This window comes from Rhincodon typus, chromosome 25, assembly GCF_021869965.1.
Source record: "Rhincodon typus isolate 14 chromosome 25, sRhiTyp1.1, whole genome shotgun sequence".
Classification (NCBI taxonomy): Eukaryota; Metazoa; Chordata; class Chondrichthyes; order Orectolobiformes; family Rhincodontidae; genus Rhincodon; species Rhincodon typus.
In genome coordinates this window covers 19,811,815-19,826,779 of record NC_063356.1, presented here as the reverse complement: position 1 = coordinate 19,826,779, position 14,965 = coordinate 19,811,815, and the positions used below count along the sequence as shown (strand labels likewise).

Sequence of the window (14,965 nt, the reverse complement as noted above, 5' to 3'; positions counted from 1 at the left end):
GCCACAGGTCTTCATGTACCTCCTACTTGAAAGCATACAATGTTTTGGCCTTGACCACTTTCTGTGAGAGTGAATTCCACAGGCTGACCTTTCACTGGGGAAGAGATTTCTCCTTTAACTCAGTCATGAAAGGTTTACCCCTTATCTTTAAACTATGAACCCTGGTTCAGGACTCCCCAATCCTTGGAACAACCTTGCATGTAAGCTGTCTAGTCCTGTTAGAATTTTATAGGTTTCTACGAGATTCCCCCACCCCAAATTTTTCTAAACAACCAGCAAATACAATTCTAACTGAGATTTCCCCCTTCTACTAGTTGAAAACAGAGAACGCAATTCTAACTGACTGAACCTTCTCCTCATAATTCAGACCTGCCATCCCAGGATACAATTTGGTAAACTTTTGCTGCATGCTCTCTATAGCAAGAACATCCTTCCTCGGATAAGGAGACTAAAACTGCACAAACTAGTGCCCTGTATAATTGCAGCAAGTCATTCTTGTTCCTGTACTCGCACCCTCTCGCTATGAAGGCCAACATAGATTGCCTTCATTACTGTCTGTTGCACCTGCGAACTTGCCTTCAGTGACTAGTGCACGGGGACATCCAGGTATTGCTGAACATTCCCCCTCTCAATTTACAGCCATTCAAATAATAATCTGCCTCCCTATTTTTGCTGTCAGTGGATAACCTCACTTATTCACAGTGCACTGTATCTGCCATGCATTTGTCCACTCACTCAGCCTGTGTCAATCACACTGCAGTGTCCCTGCATACCCCTCACAGCTCATCCTGCCACTCAGCTTTGCCAGAAGACTGGTGAATTGCAAAAATTATGGCCTTCAAGAAAGATTGTAAGAATAATCCCTGCAATTATGGACTAGCTAGTTTAATTTTGGTGATGAGGAAACTTCTGGAAGCAATTAGGAAAGAATTAGTCGTCATATGGAAAAAGATGGGTTGACAAGGAAAAGTCACCGGGGATTTCTAAAGGGGGAAATAACATTCAATGAACTTGCTGGAGTTTTTTGAAGAGGTAACAAAAAGGGTTGATGAGAGTAACATTATTGATGTGGTGTGCATGAATTTCCAGAAGGTGTTTTTGATACAGTGCCACTTTACACTGAAAGTTCTAAAAGAACAGTAGCATTGTGGATTCAAAATTGGCTGAGTGATGGGAAACCAAGAGTAATGGTCAATAACAAAAACAAAGTTCCTGGAAAAGCTCATCAGGTCTAGCAGCATCTGTGAAGGAAAAAACAGAGTTAATGTTCTGGGTCCGGTGACCTTTCCTCAGAACGAAGTCAGTAGATGGTCAATAGATATTTTTCAGGCTGGAGGAAATTTTGTCGTGGAGTTCCTCGGGAGTTGGTGTCGGGACCCTTGCTTTTCCTCATGTATGTAATGATCTAGATCTTGGTGTGTAGGGGACAATTTCAAAGTTTGCAGATGACACACAACTTGGAAGAATTGTAGGGTAGAACTCCATAAAGACATTACCAAGTCGGTGGAGTGGGCAGATCGGTGGCAGATGAGGTTCAATGCAGAAAAGTGAGAGGTGATGCACTTTGGTCAGAAGTATATTGAAAGACTGTACAAAACAAAAGGTACAATTCTAAAGGAGATCGAGGAGTAGAGGAACCTGGATGTATATGTGCACAGATCGTTGGAGATGGCAGGGCCGGTGGAGGAAGCAGTTAATAAAGCATACAGTGTTGTCGGCTTTATTAACGGGGGTATAGAGTGCAAGGGCGCAGGAGGGGAAGCTGAACTTTTACACGATGCTTGTTGGACCTCAACTGGAGTATTGTGTACAGTTTTGGGCTCCATATAATACGAAAGATATGAATGCATTGGAGAGAGTGCAGAAGGGATTTACAAGAATTGTTCCAGGAATGAGAAACTTATGTTAAGAGGACGAGGTGAAGAACTTGGGACTGTTCTTGGAGAGAAGATGGCTGAGGGAAGATTTGAGAGAAGTTTTCAAAATTATGATCAGGCTGGGCAGAGAGAATAGGGAGAAGCTCTTGCCGCTCATGAAAGAAAAAATGAGAGGCCGTAGATTTAAAGTGATGTGCAAATGAAGCAAGGATGATGTGAGAAATAATCTTCACACAGCCAGGAGTTAGGATATGGAATACACTGCCTAGAAATGTGATGAAGCAGGTTCAATTGAGGCATTCAAGAAGGCTTTGGATGATTCATTGTCTAGAAATGGTGTGCAGTGACATGGGGGAAGAGGCAGGAGATCGATACTAGTATTAGAACAGGTGCAGGTACGATAGACCAGATGGCCTCTTTCTGCCCCATAACAACTTTGAGAGTCCGTAAATCTGCACTGTTTCCTCACGGCAGCTTCAACATTCTGTCATGTTAAACATACAGTACTGTTGTCTTACATAGGCTTTGCATATGTTCAGCACTTAAACTTTATTATGTGCTTCATACAAACGCTATTCTGTTGGCTTTTAGCTGACATTGTTTACTTGAAGGGCTACTTTTAAAGGTTGTAAACCTGAGTCTCTTCATCGTTGTCTTGTTTCACATCACCCAACCATCCCCAAAAGTATAATCACTCTTATTTTTATAGTCAGTCTTTCAACAGATCAGAAAAATATAGGGCGGACCAAGCTGCCCTGATTTATAACTGACTCCATTTTTTAGCAGGAATCATCTAGCCTTTGTGCCTTGTTGCATAGTTTTAGGTATGCAGTATGTTTCTATGCAGCATTTTATTTATTGAGTTAGATTGATTTTATTGTTGTAACATGTACTGAAATACTGTGAAAAGTGTTTTGCGTACTATACAGGCAGATCATACCATACAAAGTGCATCAGGGTAACAGAATAGAGTGCAGAGAGGGAGAGATCAGAATTACCATTTGAGAGATCTGTTCAAAAGTCTGATAATAGCGTGGAAGAAGCTGTTCGTAAATCTGTTTGTGTGGGCATTCAAACTGTTATCTTCTGCCTGATGGAAGAGGGTGGAAGAGAGAATAACCAGGGTCTTTGCTTGTGTTGGTTGCTTTTGAGGCAGCAGGAAGTGTGGATGGAGTCAATGGATGGAAGGCTGTTTTGGGTGATGGGCTGGACTGTGTTCACGACTGTGTAGTTTCTCCGGACTTGGGAAGAGCAGTTGCTATACCACGCTGTGATCATCCAAGTAGGATGCTTTCTGTAGTGCATCTATAAAAATTGGGAAGAGTTCTTGTAGACATGCTGAATTTCCTTAATTGCCTCTTTTTCCTGTATTTTGTCTTGTCTTTGAGATCCGACTTGCAACATTGGTGTCGTCAGAAAACTTGTAGTTGGAGGTGGGTTGGAATTTGGCCACTCATTTGTGAGTGTATAAAGGATATAGTTGGGGGCTGACTATGCAGCCTTGTGGGACACCAATGTTGAGAATGATGGTGGAGGAGTGGTGTCACCTGTTCTTACTGATTTAAAGTGCAAAGCTTTCGTTCATACAACATTTTTCTTTCCAAGTAAAATTAATGTTATTAAGCATATGTATACAAAACTGCCAAGAAGGTGCCATATATAACAATTTTTGCTTTTTTTTTTCCTGTATCAATTCAATTGTACTTAGAAACAGAACTTTCTTGTCTTTCACATTTTGTCGTAAAACCCTTGAATTTCATTGCCCATAGGATTTTTACAAATGCTTTGTTCTTCTAACAGTGGAAAAGGGTTAACATATGAAAATAAACAAAATATACAAAGCTTGAGTGATATCTCCTAATAGGGAACTCTAGAATTTGATTTGCTCAATTTTATTTTTATTTGTATTGCTGAAAAGAGTATGGGAGGTCATCTGAAGAAAGATGCATATAAATTCAAAAGGCTTCTAAGGCAACATATCTGTAACAAGTAAAAACATTGTGACCAAATGAAGAGTTAAATGAATGATATTTAGTCTAATATTCCATCAAGTTCTGTTATGTCTGTTTTCTTTTTATCAAAAAGAGTACTTGAAAAAAACACTTAATTCATTTCGCTGTGAAACAGTATGACCTTCGCCTTGAATTTTCAAAGGTCACAGGGACAATGTAAGGATAACTAAAGTTTTCAAAAATTTAAATATTTAATTTTAATTTTAATTTAAATTTTAAAACTTAAAATCTCTAACTTGAGATATTCATGAAATTGTACTAGTTTCATAACATTAATTCCTTCTATCATTTCAGGAATTTGGCTTTGAATCAAGTTTTCAAATGCAGTTTTCAAGTTTTCAAAACAAAACAATTGTGTTTAAATCTATGCCATTTGATGGAGAACCAAGTGAGAAAAGTTTGGCCAAAATCAGGCAAACCCTACACAGCAGGAGCCAAGGAATTTAATACATGACTTATTAACTGTAAAATAATTGTAGTGTTTAGATGCTTTGTGGTCCCACAATTAAATTTTTCCTTCCACAGTCCATATCAGAGTAAGAAATTGCACTGTAATGGGGTATAAGAAAGCAAGCTGCTATTTTACATATTTTGAGTAAACCTGAAATTCACTTTTGTCAGTGTGCAGGAATAGACTTATTAAATGAACCACTCAGTACAGGAAACCAAGTTACTTGGATAGTAACTAAAATATATTTGGTGGTTACCTCTAATTAAAAGTCCTTAATTTGTCCTTTCTCAGTGTAGTTTTTCCATTTTATATTAGAGACTTTGATTTTATTTACAAAGTGGACTCTCAATGTTTTTATCCACATAATATCATTCAAGTTATACAATTTTTGGTTAGATGTGGCTTAAGTCTGGATATATTAATAGTAAGAGGCCTCTGGCCATGTCTTGGATGACGACTATGATAGCATAATCACAAAATAGGTGGTAGAACTATCCTTTGTAACAACTTGTTTGAGTTACCAAAGTTTCTGCCTCACCCTCAAGTGAGATGAACCAAATGTTAGTTTTCATCATGTTAAAAATTGTTGTCATTTGATGCATTGCTTTTACTCTCCACCCAGACCGTTCCACCACCAAGTATTGCCAGATTACATCTAGATGCAGGATTGAGTTTCTGGTCCAATTTTTAACCTCTAACAGCCACTCCGTTACACCAATGTGGTATTGCCATTTGCCACTTTGTGGTTCATTAGAATTGGATTGCAAATCATTGTGTGATCATAGGCAGTGGTGTTCCACTGACTTTAAGCTGAATTCCAACTGCTATTTGACTTTACCCATAAACGTTGAAGGTTTCATATAAGTGAAGAAGTTGGCCCATCAGCTGACTCAATTTGAAACCCCAGGAAATTAAAAAGACTTGGCCCTTATTTTGCCACCTAGTCCCTATCTAGGTAGTTAAGAGTATTGGTATAAATTGGAAGTTTGAATATTTAAGGGATGGTTTAAACAGGATGTAGTTGTGCTTGTCTTTGATTTGACAAATGCAAGCTTCACAAGCTTTCTTTTTGCAAAGTTTCCTTTGTGTAGTACACAGCATTACCAAGCATGGAGAGATTGTCTTATGAGGAAAGGCTGAGTCAGTTGGGCCTGTACCCATTGGAATTTAGAAGAACGAGAGTTGATCTTATTTGAAATATACGAGTCTTGGAGATTTGACAGGGTAGAAACAGAAAAGTTGTTTTCCCCTTGTGGGACTGTCTTGGACAGAGAGCTAATCTCAGGATAAAAGGATACATTTGAAATAAAGGTGAGGAATTTATTCTCTCAGAAGGTAATGAATCTTTGGAATTATTTACAGCAGAGGGCTGTCGAGTTTGGGTTGTTAAATATATTCAAGGCTAAGATGGGTAGTTCTTATCAGTAAGGGAATCAAGGTTTTGGGAAAGGCAGGAAAGTGGAGTTGAAGATTGTCAGATTACCCATGAAACTGAATACTGGGGCAGCCCCATGGGCTGAATAGTCTCCTGTCATGTTTAAATCTAGTGTGCATAGCACCAGTCATTGTAGATAAATAGATGGGCCAAGAGTGAACAGTTAGTGCATGGTTTATTTAATTCATCTTTAATTCTTTGTTTGGCTGACTGCTGTTTGTCGTTGGCACCTCTTCATAGAGCCTACATGATACTGACCCTTGATCAAATTGCCCACTGGCACTGGGAGATTGTGGTGCCAGGTCTGAGTACAGGGGCTCTGGGATTTTGATGTTGAATTTATCCAGGGTTTTTTAAAATATGCTACATCAGGGACTTGGATGCAATGAGTTTGAGAACCTGGTCAGAAGTCATACGACATCAGGTTGTAGTCCAACAGGTTTATTTGAAAATACAAGCTTTCGGAGCCTCAGTTCTCCTTCAGGTGTTAGTGAGAGGTAGTATCAGACACAGAATTTATAAGTAAAAGATCAAAGGTTCACACCACTGATGAGAATGTATTAAACAAACCTAAGATGCTATTAAATCTTTAATCAGTTAGAAGGTTTTAATTGATTAATATGTGTATGTAAATCCCCAAATTCCTTTCAAGTCACGGATCTGAGAAAACTAAAGGTTTATCGGTGTAAAGAAGAGGTGGCATTTTAGGTCAGACATTCCAATTAGGTGTGAGGCTGAAATTGATAATCTGTTTGTGTTTTAGTTTGGAGTCAGGCTGGTTTTATTTCTAAAGTAGGAACTTATCAAACGCCATATTGACTGACTGTCTATAAATTGTGTGCGTTTTGACCAAAATAAAATGTATTTGTTAGTGTTCAGGGATGTGTAGATTAGGTGGGTTATAGAGAGATGGGTCTGGGTGGGATGCCGCGAGGGTCAGTGTGGACTTGTTGGGCCGAAGGGCCTGTTCCCATAAGGTAGAGATTCTATGATCTATGATCTAAATTCACCCCATAGAGGGTGGGTGTGCGTTTGTGAGAGCGAGAGAGATGGGAGAGAACCTGTGTGTTACATATGATAGCAAGTTCCACATTACAACTACACACTCTTCAGTAAAAGACATTACCCCTGAATTTCTTGTAGGATTTATTGGTGGCTGCCTTGTGTGAGGTCACTAAGTGCCATACATACAAGTGCAGTCATCCCTAAATCTATCCTGTGTAGCCTCAATTTCCAAGACATCTTTAGGTCATCTCAAATTTCTGTTTTCTAGAGAAGTGTTCCAGATTGTTCAATTTTTAAAGATCATTATCACTCCACAGTTCAGGTGTCACCATTATAAACATGTTTTGTACCTATGCCAGTGCTTTATATCCTTATTGGAAATATGGAGATCAGAACTAAGCAAAATCATGTAGTCTAGCCAATTTACTTATTTTTGATAATCTGTACTTAGTTGGAGATGAAATTTATTGTATTCACCCATCTCCTGTTTTGGATATCATTGTGTTAACCAACCACTTTATTTATTTGTGTTTAAGAGTCAACCATTTGTGATATTACTTGTAGCAACAATCAAGTGATTTTTCAGAAATAGTACCCTTGTCCACAAGGAGTAATGTCAGTTGGGACAGGGTCAAGCAGTCTAAGAAGGTTTGTTGTCTGACCCTGGCTGCAGCAATAAATGTTCTAATAATTTGCTTCAACAGGACAAGCCTTGGAAAGAAAAACAAATAACTGCTATTCCCATTTCTGATGCAGTAGGTTCACATTAAGGAATGCCATATGTAAAGTCTTCCATGAAAAGGCTGCTGACATTGTCAGAATTATGACGCCAAATGGGCTGCTGTGTTCGGGACAATGTGGTAAAACAGAAGAACGTTTTGTCTCTGGATGTTTCGGAAGGTGGGAGAGAAATATGTGATGGTGCAGAGACTTCTTTTAGATTGGATATCATTTCCTGCTGTACAATTTCAATTTCATTATAACCATACAGTTATATATTTGCCTCTGAGTCAGAAAGTTGTGAATTGAAGTTGTATTTCAGAGCAAAAATCTATGCTGGCTGCACTACTGAAAGTCTCGTCTTTTGAAATGAGACCTTAAACAGGGGGCCTGTCTGAAATCTAAAATGGGTGTACAAGATCCTGTAACAACTTTTTGAAGAGAACAGGGAGATTGTCCTTGGTGGTTGGCCAATATTTATCCATCAGTCAATATTGCAGAAACAGATGATTGGTTGTTATCATCAAGCTATTGTGGGATCTTGCTGAGTGCAGATTGGTTGTAATGTACTTTGGAATATTCTGAAGCTGTGAAAGGTGCTCTGAATATGAGTCTTTTCTGGGACCTTGTTGGAGAGGATCAGAAGACTATTAGAACTGCAACATTACAAGTAAAGATTCTGCACTAAGATTTAAAGTATGCCTGAGTGGCTCAAAATGTATTGAAATACAAGACTGGATGATGTTTTCCAACTGTTACATTTCTGTCTCCAGGGCTGAATGGCTTGTGTCTGTGCTGTAATCATTCTATAAAATGTTAGTTCTGTCTTTTTGATTCTTTGTCTGAAAAGCATTACAGTCAATGTTTTGTTTGATTATGATTAATAATAGGATCTTCATAATTGGGTTATGACTTTAAATATCTGACATGTTACTTCATAAGATTGTCTCAGACTGAACTCTAATTTCCATTCATAGTACAGTACAATTTTATTGACATCACAGTTCTTAAAAAAAAAAAAATCAATCTTTATTAGCTTACTCTGTTATGATGTTTTTCAGTGAAGCACTGTCACGACAGCGCTTCTTAAAATGTCAATTAAACTTTTGGCACTCGTGATTTCTGTGCAGATCAAGAAAATCAGACCTGTGATTGCAAATTTTAAATGGAAAAGCTGAGCATAAAATAGCTTCTGTTAACTGAAGATGCTTTTTTTTGTCTATAAGTTCTGCTTCCAAATGAAAGGGAAGAGGTATTTGCCCTGGCAACATACTTCCATGTCAGCATCAAATGTTTTGTAGCATTGGATGCCTGCCTATAAAGTGTCCTCTACCTGACACATCAGCTAGAATGTGCAATCTTAAGTTAGTGTGAATATGACATGGTGGTCTTTGAGTAAGATTGCCAATTTAATAACATGGGCCTGTATTCATAGCAACCACGTCAGATTCATTAAATGGAAGATCCTCACAGTTGAGAGAGACAACTTCCATCCCAACACACCTGGTTGAGTTTCAATCCTCGTCTCATTAGAAAGTCACATTTCTAATTATTACTTGCAACATCAAATTTGTTTTGATCATTTCCACAAATTATTTTTAACTTCTGAGCACTTAACATGCACTCAAGTTTTGGCTAATATTATGCTCATAATGCCCAAGGAGTAGGAAGTGGGCATCTTGGGCCAGCATTGCCATTATTGTTGATCAGAATTTGTAAACCTGGCCTTAAATATCTTCAATTACACAGCCTTCACCTTCTAGTTAAGGGAATTCTAAGACTAACTACCCTCTGAGGCACAGTCTCGTCATCACCATTTTAAATGGCAAACACCATGTAGGTTCCCCATGAGGAGAAGTAGACTGTCAATGTCTACCCTCCCAAGCCCATCAGATCTTGAATGTTTCATCAAGATTATCTTTGGTTCTAAACACCAATGAATATAGGCCTAACCAATTTAATGGTTCCTCAAGACAATCCTTTCATCCTAGGAATCAGCCAAGTGCAAGTGAAGGTTGTTGTTGTCCCAAAGGACCACAGGCTACTACAGGGATGACTGGCATTGAGTTTAGCCTGAGAATAACCACACCTTGGGTGGGAAAGACAGGGTTGCACAAGTACAGAGTCTGAGTGTTATCGTCAGCCGTTGTAGCAGCTAGCAGCTAACAGCTGGCCAACCCATCTTCCAGATGCTTTCTCTAAACTGCTACCCACAAAACTTCTAATCAACCTGTTCTGATATGTTAGGACATATCTCTGGAGCAGGTATTGAACCCCAGAGATAGAGACATTACTACTGTGCCAGAAGAGCATCTTTCAATGTAAGTATATCCTTTCCTAAATAGTTAACAAACCAGAGAGCAAAACAAAGCAGTATTATACATGCAGTCTCACCAATGTTCTGTACAGTTGAAACAAGATTTCCCTACTTTTGTATTCCAACCCCATGAATTTCATAGCATCTGTTTTCTGTGAAATTGTCATTTAGAATTACAAAAGTATTACGTTATTTATGAAATCTCAAGCTTTGCTGCTTGCTGTTAAAATACATATTTTGTCACTAGATTGATGACTTTGTCAGCTCTAAACTAAATTATTTCAATGTCCTCCTGGCTGGCTTCCACTGCTCTAAGTTTCATAAACTTAGCTCAACCTAAATAACTACCAATTCTACCCTTCAACAACGTTCATCCACCCATGTATCTTGTACCTGCTGGTGTGTATTGGCTAAAAAACTTCCAATGTTTCAAAACTAATATTTTCATCATGTTGAAATGTTTTCATGACCTCACATCCCCACACCCACACCCATACACACGCACACCACTAATTTGCTGGCCCAATCTGCAATTTTAAAGAATTTTGTTCCTCTTGTATCACTTGTTCATCCTGGGGTGTCTCTGCCTCATATTCAGAATCTCTGGAATTTCCTTGATGTTTGTTCACCACTTCTGCCACAAAGTTCACCTCTTTAAAGGAATGTTTGTCACACTTCCCGATTCTTCTGCATCTCGGTGTGGATTTCTGTGATTTGAAGCTTTAAGATATAGGAGCAGAATAGCTAAACAATATCTTGTAGTGTTAAAGGCACCATATAAATCTAAACTTAATTTAGATGGGAAATTAGTTTGAGGGGGGTAATGGCCTGGTAGTATTAACATTAGACAACAAATCCAGAGACCCTGGTAATAATCTGGGGACCTGGGTTGAAATCCCATGATAGCAAATGGTGGAATTAGGAGTCTAATGATGACCACTGTCGATTGTCAGAAAAACTCATCTGGTTAACTAATGTCCTTTAGGGAAGGAAACTCCTGTCCTTATCTGGCCTGGCCTACACAACTTTGGACCCACAACAATGTGGTTGACATGTAATTGCCCCATGGACAATTAGGGATGTGTAATAAATGCTGACTTTGCCAGTGGCGCCCACATCCTGTGAATTAATTTCCTTTAAAAATTAAGAAGTGGTCTTTTTAGCAAGGTTTTAAACTGTTCGTGGGTTTTCTGTTTAAATTTTGATTAGCATTGGAAACTTAATTCAATTTTGGTACTTTCCAATATTCCATGGTATTAGATTTTGTGGGTTTCATTTCCACAATCGGTATGGATATTTGACCATTTGCAAGGTATTTTCAGATAGTTTATTAATTTGTTAAGAAGCAACAGTTTACATATAATAAATTCTTTAATTAAACCAAAATAGTACACAATCCATGATAATTGAGGATGGTTCACTTTTATACCAGAGGATGAACAGGCATTTGGCATGAAGTGTGTTGTTAAAGTTCTGAAGCCAATATCCTGCCTTTTAGCTGAACTGTTTAGAAAGGAATTCCCCCGGATCTTCCCTCCATCTCTTCTGGACCATCTAGCTGAAGAAGACTGCTTTCACAAGATTACTCAATGCAAGGATTGCTGGCGAGGACTGTCCTGACTCTGATAATTCTTTGATATGTACCATATTTCTAGAGGCTGGTAATTTCTGCCTAATCACCCATTTGAATCCTTCCAGCCAGTGGAAATCGGACTGCTACTCATGATGTATGGATAACCGTTTTCCACTTTCCCATTTTCCTCTTTACTAAGAATAAAACTTCTAAATTTTCCAAATACTGCATTGATAATAGTTTGCACATGACACCAGATAAACCTTTGATGACAAATCAATAGACCATTGTGATCTCTAGAATCCTGGTGATTCTTCTGACCTTTATTGCACCTATCTTGGTTTTTGTTTGCTAGAAATTTGTTTGTTTGGGGAAGTCTAGTTACATGGCAGCAGCCATTACATTGGGGCACATTGGTACACAAGAAAAACTGAACTTTAAAAGGACCCAGTTTCCAACAGTAGTCAGGTACAGCACAAATGACAAAGGTCTGTAAATAATTTACTTACAATTTTGAATTTGGTGCACTTATTGCATGGGTGCATTGATCACTTTTAAGTAGTCTAAGTGATCAATCTTGGATCTGCTTTATGATCTGAAATGATTTTTTAAAAACTTTTGTTTTCCCTAGTTTTTATAATTTTTTACGTGGCAGCAGGCTTAGTTCTGAATGAAATAGATTTTTTTTTCCTGCAGTATGCAAGAGCGGTGTAATGTGTGTGAAATATTAAATATATTTCACAGTTTGATGAGGTATCTTGCATAGTTTAAAGGCCAACTTTCCTGACTTCTGTTCTACAACCTAGGATATGCCTGCTTCCTGCAGTCTCCTGCCTTGTTGATAACCACCTTGCAGCATTTATCTTCGTTGCTTTGTTTCTAAGTACCATATCCACTTTTGTAAAGCAATTCTGCAAAAAGGCATTTTCAACTTAATAGCTGTATCTATTAGCATGCTAAAGGAAACCAAAGGGATTTCCAGGATAGAATGCAGACAAATTAACTAGTTATTTATTACTTTATTCTTGTGGGGAAAAGGGTAACTTCCAATTATTGCATTATAAACATCTTTCGTATTTGAAATTTTATTCCAGTACAGAACAAAACTAAGAAGCTAACCCCTCTAAATCAAACGTCAAATTGAAAGAAACTCAAGAATTTTATTGTTTATTGTATAACAAATAAGGTTTGGTTTCTGGTATTCTGTTCCTTGAAGAATTTCACAATTTAATGGCAATTACTTTGTTTTTTTCAAACTTAGATTGAACCCAGCTGCAAGACCATGGATGTGACCTATGCCCAGTGTGCCAATGGCGTGCTGGAGGAGGAACTTGAAAGTGAACCAAGTGATGTAGATTGCAAATCTTTGAAAAACTAAACATTTAACCCAGCGCTTGGCTATGTTTGTTGAGCACAGACACAAACCTGGATCCTACACCTGTTTGGCAAAATGCATTAGTATTAAAGCAACATCAGCCAACTCTGTCTTGCCTATTTCTGTACAATAAGCTACATGAAGCCTTCAAGAACATAAAGCATGGAATAAACAAATATTGTATTGCCTATCAATTTTGTTTTACATGACGTTTGTTACAGAGATCTAAAATGGTATGAATTCTACCAAGAAGAAGCTATTGAGGATAGCACTGAGCATGAAGTTGAGGAACAGGAAATAAAGTGTGAGTTTGAAAAGAGGAAAGCATTTAGGGTCCAAAATGGTAGAGTGGCAGAGAATTGGAAAAGTGGGAATGAAGGAAATGGGTGAGAGTCATGGAGGGAAGAGCTAAACAGGTGGAGTTAAGAAAGACGGAAATAAATGTGGAAAATGGCAGGCAATGAAATATACATTGGATATTCCATTTACTTAATATGTTGAAACATTACACATCCATCTTCAGTTGAATAACAATGATCCAACAGTGAATGTCACTGACCATATATATTACATTATTAGCTGTAATGAATATAAAACATCTGTGAAATTTGAATAAAGACCATTTATTTGTTAAATAAATCTGTTTGAAGATCAAATCTGATGCCAGACAGGAATGTTAAATATGAAAGTAAAAGTGGGTAGATTCTAAAGCTTTGATCTTCTTGATCCAAATACCAATTGTAATTGCCTTGTAAATCAGACCAAATAGACATCCATTGATAATCCTAGGAGAGATCATAGATTAGATGATCATAGACTTTCCACCCTTTTCAACTTCACCTCTGGTTCTACTGTAAGAAAGATGCATCCATTATGCGCACATTTGTGTATGTAAGTCTATGATCATATATCTTACATTCCTGTAACATCATTGAATTGGGCGGAGCTTAATGCAGTTTCCATCATTAACTTTCTCAGATCCATTACATGGCTGTGCATCCAACAAGCAATAGTGATCCCAGAATATACTGCTGTGGGAAACTCCCCAATAACTGAGAAACTGGCCTTACCTCCTGCTTTCTACTCTGAATGTAGTAGGTTTGAATTGTAAGTTGCTATTGCCTATATTTCATTGCCTTTAACCCACAATAATCTTTTGTGGTAACTTGTCAGACGCTTTCTGAATGTGTATGATTCATCCACTACATTTACCCCATCTACTATGTTTGATTTGAAGAACTCCATGAAGTTTGTAACATGCTCTCTGAAATCAATGTTGATGGTTCCAAATTAATTCATCTTTAAAGCTTCCCTTTTTTTTTGTTTCTTACCACAGACATTAAAGTGATGAGTCTGACTTTGGATAAATGTAGTCTGTACTTTTGAAAATACATATTGGATGGGTTACTGTTCAGTGCTCTGTTACATATCATATCCAATGGAATTCTGTAATATAATCAATAAGACCTCTACGATTTGTTTGCTATTTTCCCTTTGGATCAGAATTAGGACGGCTGTATCCACACAATGAGCATTGTTTTGTAATTTGCCATACTTTCATGCTTATTATAATATCTGAATACAGAATTTATCTATACCACAAAGTCATCTTTTGCCCACACTGAAGTACCTGGTTAAATTTCCATCAATCCTCTTCTGAATCACTGTTTTCACCTCTTGATGTTCAACCTCATTCAATGATTCATTTGCTTGTATATTTGTAAAAAATGGTGTATTTTGAATACTGAGATTATCTTCTCAAACTCCCACCGTGCTTTCCTGATTTCTCCCATAACTAACTTTGCTTAGTTTCACTATTGCTATATATAGTCCCTTGTGACTTTTAATTTTGAACATCTCACTGTATACATTTTGAATCAATAAAGTGTTCTTTTAATGCTGTTGGGTTATTCTGCAGTTTTCCAATCTCCTAAAGAAACACCTAATGATCTGTATGTTACTTAATAACACAGGATGTACCTTTTTTTTAATCTTTGATCATGAACACTAGTGACCTGGAACATTTTGTTACTGTTGTAGAGGGGAAGCAACATTTGAGAAAATTCCATTTCCATGTATTCCCTCCTTGCTCAAAACAGACTCTTACTCTGTCCCTCCTAATAATATTGTAAACAAATATCTGTTTATTTTCTGAGATAGTAGGAACTGCCGATGCCGGAGAATCTGAGATAACGAGGTG

The 14,965-nt window shown here is 37.7% G+C and overlaps 1 protein-coding gene across 1 annotated transcript in view; it reads left to right on the top strand.

Annotated features, from left to right (window-relative positions):
* ilrun (inflammation and lipid regulator with UBA-like and NBR1-like domains) overlaps positions 1-12,953 on the top strand; it is a 56,704-nt gene extending 43,751 nt beyond the window's left edge. Inside the window, exon 4 of the mRNA XM_048611992.1 lies at positions 12,652-12,953. Coding sequence (XP_048467949.1) covers positions 12,652-12,768 — 117 coding nt within the window. The 3' untranslated portion in view covers positions 12,769-12,953. The remainder of the gene's footprint in view (positions 1-12,651) is intronic.
* Positions 12,954-14,965: the final 2,012 nt, after the last annotated feature.